Raw genomic sequence first — 4,510 nt, forward strand, 5'->3', positions numbered from 1 at the left:
CCTAGAAGGAAATTTCTACAAAGATTTCACCTCATTATACCGGACACAGCGGTGAAAGATGCAAGAGTTTTTTTTCCAAGTTAATATTTATCACCACAATTTGATCATGACTTTTAACTGTATTTTCCTTTGTACCTTTGTATACTAACATGATCGAATTGTATTGTACATCGGATATTATATATTTATTGAAAAACGTTTTTAAAGTAAAATAACACATTCAATTGATTTTTCTCTACACTTTTTGACTAAACCAATAATGTTTTATAACATTTGCCCACTGTTCGTTGCATATCGCAGGTGCATTATAATGCCTATACGCACACATTCTCATACTCACACCAAGTTCTCGTTCGGTTCATTCAATTTCGGCCTTCATTCATTCCCATTTTCATTTTTCATTCATTTTTTGTGCCGAGCGGACATGCCGAACGTGGTGCTCTGACAAATCTGTTAATTTGAACTCTTGCTTGCTTCCGTGCTGCTGTTTACCTTATTGCGCGATTCCGCGAATCGAAAGTTTAAAGTTCTTATCTTACGTGTGTCGTAAGATAGAACCGTGCAATCGAGAATTCGTACGTAATACCGTCGTACCGCATTATCTAAAGATCGCGGAATATTGCTACAATTCGAAACCATTACGCACGTTTGCAACGCATGGATAGATAGATACCTCTAGTATTGGTTGGGTGGCTGATTACGTACCAAGCGGTACCATACTATTGTTGTTAAAATAAGCCCAGAAAGTGTGTGCAACTCAGTGCTCTAACATCGACCAGTTGATGGTGGTGCTTGCAGCGACTTAATTGTATAGCGCGTATTTGGCAATCTAATCTGTGCGCTATTGTGTGTCTACTTGCGCGTGTGTTTGTTGCGTGTGCTTGCGTGTGTGTGTGTGTGTGTGTGCGAGGTTTCGTCGCGCTTACGGTGGTAACAATTACGTCGGGTCCGCGTGGGATCGTTAGTTATTGTACATAGCCAATAGTGACTAGCTTGTGTTGGGAGTTGTGAAAAATAAAGGAAACGGCAATGCCATCAAGACCGGACTTTGCTGCTGAGATCAGCAAAGATAGAATCGGTGGTGAGAATTGAGCACAAAGTATACGCACAATAGCTGTACAAATTCGCGCGTGACTTTTGATTAAACAAACATTACTGGTGGGCGATGGTGTATTGAACAAACCAGCGGACAAAACATATTTCGAGCGTTCGAAAATTCTTCTGTTTGCAAATTTCCATTTGCTTGTTGTTGTGATTAAACGGCACCAAAAACGACAAACGTGTCAATGGAGGAAGCTAGCTTTATGCTGACGGAAATTCCGGGCGGTTTCATATCGCACCGACCGCACACGATCGCCGGTGGACATCATCATCGGTTCGCGCCCTATCCGGTAGTTTTGCATCAGCCCCACCTGCAACAGTCGGCCAACTCGCCAGCGATATACACCATTCCATCGCATCATTTATCGCATCATCATGCCCACTCGCATCATGCCGCTCATGCCGGACATCATGCGGCGCACCATCATCATCACGCAGCGATCCGGTCAGCGAACCGTCCCAAAAGTCCGATCACACCGCCGACACAGGCCATCGAGGAGGAGGGCACACACATCGGACATCTTTACCCGGAGATACTAGCCATGATCTTCGCTAAGCTAAGTGTCCGGGATCGTGGTCGTGCAGCACAAGTGTGCACTGTATGGCGTGACGCTGCGTACGCGAAAAGCTGCTGGCGGGGCGTTGAGGCCAGTCTCCATCTACGGCGGCCTTCGCCGACATTATTTGGCTCGCTGGTCAAACGTGGCATCAAACGCGTCCAGGTGTTATCGGTACGCCGCGCTCTAAAGGACATTGTGACCGGCGTTCCGAACTTGGAGTCGCTGAATCTGAGCGGCTGTTATAATATCACCGACATGGCTATAGGTCACGCATTTGCTGCCGACTTTCCTAACCTAAAGGTGCTCAATTTGTCACTTTGCAAGCAGGTGACCGATTCGAGCCTTGGACGCATCACACAACACTTGAAAAACATTGAAGTACTAGAGCTCGGTGGCTGCAGCAACATCACCAACACGGGTCTGCTTCTTATTTCGTGGGGTCTGAAGAAGCTGCGCCGTCTTAATCTACGCTCCTGTTGGCACATTTCGGACCACGGTATCGGCCATCTTGCGGGGCTTAGCAAAGAAACGGCGGATGGAACTCCGGCCCTCGAGTACCTAGGGTTGCAGGATTGTCAACGGCTCTCCGACGAAGCGCTACGGCACATCGCCCAAGGTCTCAGCTCGCTACGGTCAATCAATCTGAGCTTCTGCGTTTCCGTCACCGACAGTGGGTTAAAGCATCTGGCGCGTATGTCGCGCCTGGAGGAGCTGAATTTGCGCGCCTGTGATAACATATCGGACATCGGTATGGCGTACCTGACGGAAGGCTGCAGCTCGATCTCAACGCTGGATGTTAGCTTCTGTGATAAGGTGGCCGACCAGGCCATGGTGCACATTTCGCAAGGTCTATTCCAGCTGCGCTCTCTAAGCCTCAGCGCGTGTCAAATCACGGATGAAGGTCTTTCTCGCATTGCCAAATCGCTTCACGATCTAGAGACGCTCAACATTGGCCAGTGTAGTCGCGTTACCGATCGTGGGTTAGAAATTGTGGCTACAGAACTGGTCAACTTACGTGCCATCGATCTTTACGGTTGCACCCGGCTAACACCGAATGCGATGCAAAAGATTAATCAATTGCCGCGACTGTCGAAGGTTAATCTTGGTCTTTGGCATGTCCGGTGATGTGCTGTACGACATTAAAGTACTATGTTTTAGGTAGAAGGTTTAGAAGCTGGGGATAACAGAAACAGAAAAGGCATTCGTTTTGCGATATAGTTGAAGAAGAAACGAAGAAGAAAAAAAGCATCTAAAATAGACCGAAAAGAATCGCGAACGCTTTATGTTGATTGTAAGTAGCGTTACAATATTCAATTTTAGATTATTTTAGTAACAAATACTTCTCCGCAGTCCTTTCCATTTTCATTGTATGTTTGTTTTATGAAAAAAAAACAATGTTATTTTGTTAGCTTATTTTCAATTTATATCAGTACACGACAAAGATTAAGCATTAAACCATTATCCCAAAATACATGTGCCAGACTCGGGAGCAAAAAGAAGAAAAGGCTATTGTGATCGCAGGTAAGGTTTTATGTGAGTGAGGATTTTTTTCGGAATTACTCCGAAACGAACGTCGACCATCTCCCGGTGCAGGAGATTCGTTGTTGTACGGTATGTGTTACGTTAAAGGCTTTAATTGTATCATAATTAATTATTATTATAAGTTACACAAATTTTGTGCTGTACCAAAAGGATGACAAGGGGGAAGGGAGTTTCTTTCCCTTCTCGCTTCTCCGTTATTGTTCAGAAAAATGTACTCCGATGCGCTTTGAACGTGTGTGATCGGTTTAGTATAGTCCCCCCCAAAAAAAAACCAGAACTTGAACAATCCTAGGTCAGACGTTTTCCAATTCAAAAGTGGTTATACTGCAGGTCTCTCGAAGTAAGACGCGTCTAAAACTCTCGTAGGGATATATTGTTGTAGTGTTAAGTAAAACAATTAGGACAAAACCAAAAGCCATACGATTCAAATGATTTAAATTGTTCGCAGACTGCAGCTGAAAGAAATTGTAGGTGGGTGGGTTGTATAACAAAGAGTAAGACAGAGAGAGAGAGAGAGAGAGAGAGAGAGAGAGAGAGAGAGAGAGAGAGAGAAAGTAAAATTGTAAACTCAAACCAAGCAGTTCGATCTCCGTTCCGTTTCAATGTTTTTTTTTCAAAAAAACAAAACGGGAACATTACAGAACACAAGCCAATAAAGAGCAAGGCAGGAAAAGAATAAAGTATCATGTATTTATTATACATTTGCGGAAACAAGCCTAGAATCTGGTTAGTTAAAAGAAAAACAGCAAACACGGGGTAAGGTGCGTTCTTCTCAGTGTATTAGGTTCGCGTAATGTGCGGTGAAGAAAAACATTTCCCCGTCAGCCGTACGTACACCACCTGCGATCATGCCTCCGAAGGCGCATAACATACATGTTTAATATATGTAAAGGAGAGTAGTTGGGTATGATGCATCAGCTGGTATCAAGAACAATTCCTGTACGATGTGTTTATCATCGGTTTGAGAAAGAACACTGGAAAAGAAAATAATGGAAAGATTAAAACCAAATATTGAAAACAATGCTGTACAATTGTGTCCATTTTTATTTTCACACATTCCATCACGTTTGCGTACGCGCGCAACCCAAAAGAAAGAAATGTTCCCCCTTCAGTATTGTTTGGTTGACCGCTATTTTACTTTACCTATGATTATTATTATTATTATTTAGTGGTAAAAATTATTAACCAAACGCTAAAATTAAACAGGTTGTTGTTTTGTGGTAAGTGACTGTAACTGACAGGCCTTTTGTTTTTTGTTTTTTGCTCAACTGTGTTTGTCTCAGCCGGCGTTGTACAATTTGTTTGAG

General features: G+C 43.6%; 1 protein-coding gene across 1 annotated transcript; it reads left to right on the forward strand.

The window, feature by feature from the left end:
- The first annotated feature begins 330 nt into the window (after positions 1-330).
- On the forward strand, positions 331-4,224 carry LOC125766182 (F-box/LRR-repeat protein 14). The gene is made up of 2 exons (XM_049431904.1): positions 331-3,685; positions 3,735-4,224. The coding sequence occupies exon 1, from the start codon at positions 1,287-1,289 to the stop codon at positions 2,784-2,786; it is 1,500 nt and encodes a 499-aa protein (XP_049287861.1). The 5' UTR covers positions 331-1,286; the 3' UTR covers positions 2,787-3,685; positions 3,735-4,224.
- The last annotated feature ends 286 nt before the right edge of the window (positions 4,225-4,510 follow it).

Source organism: Anopheles funestus, chromosome 2RL (genome assembly GCF_943734845.2).
Source record: "Anopheles funestus chromosome 2RL, idAnoFuneDA-416_04, whole genome shotgun sequence".
In the NCBI taxonomy this organism is placed as follows: Eukaryota; Metazoa; Arthropoda; class Insecta; order Diptera; family Culicidae; genus Anopheles; species Anopheles funestus.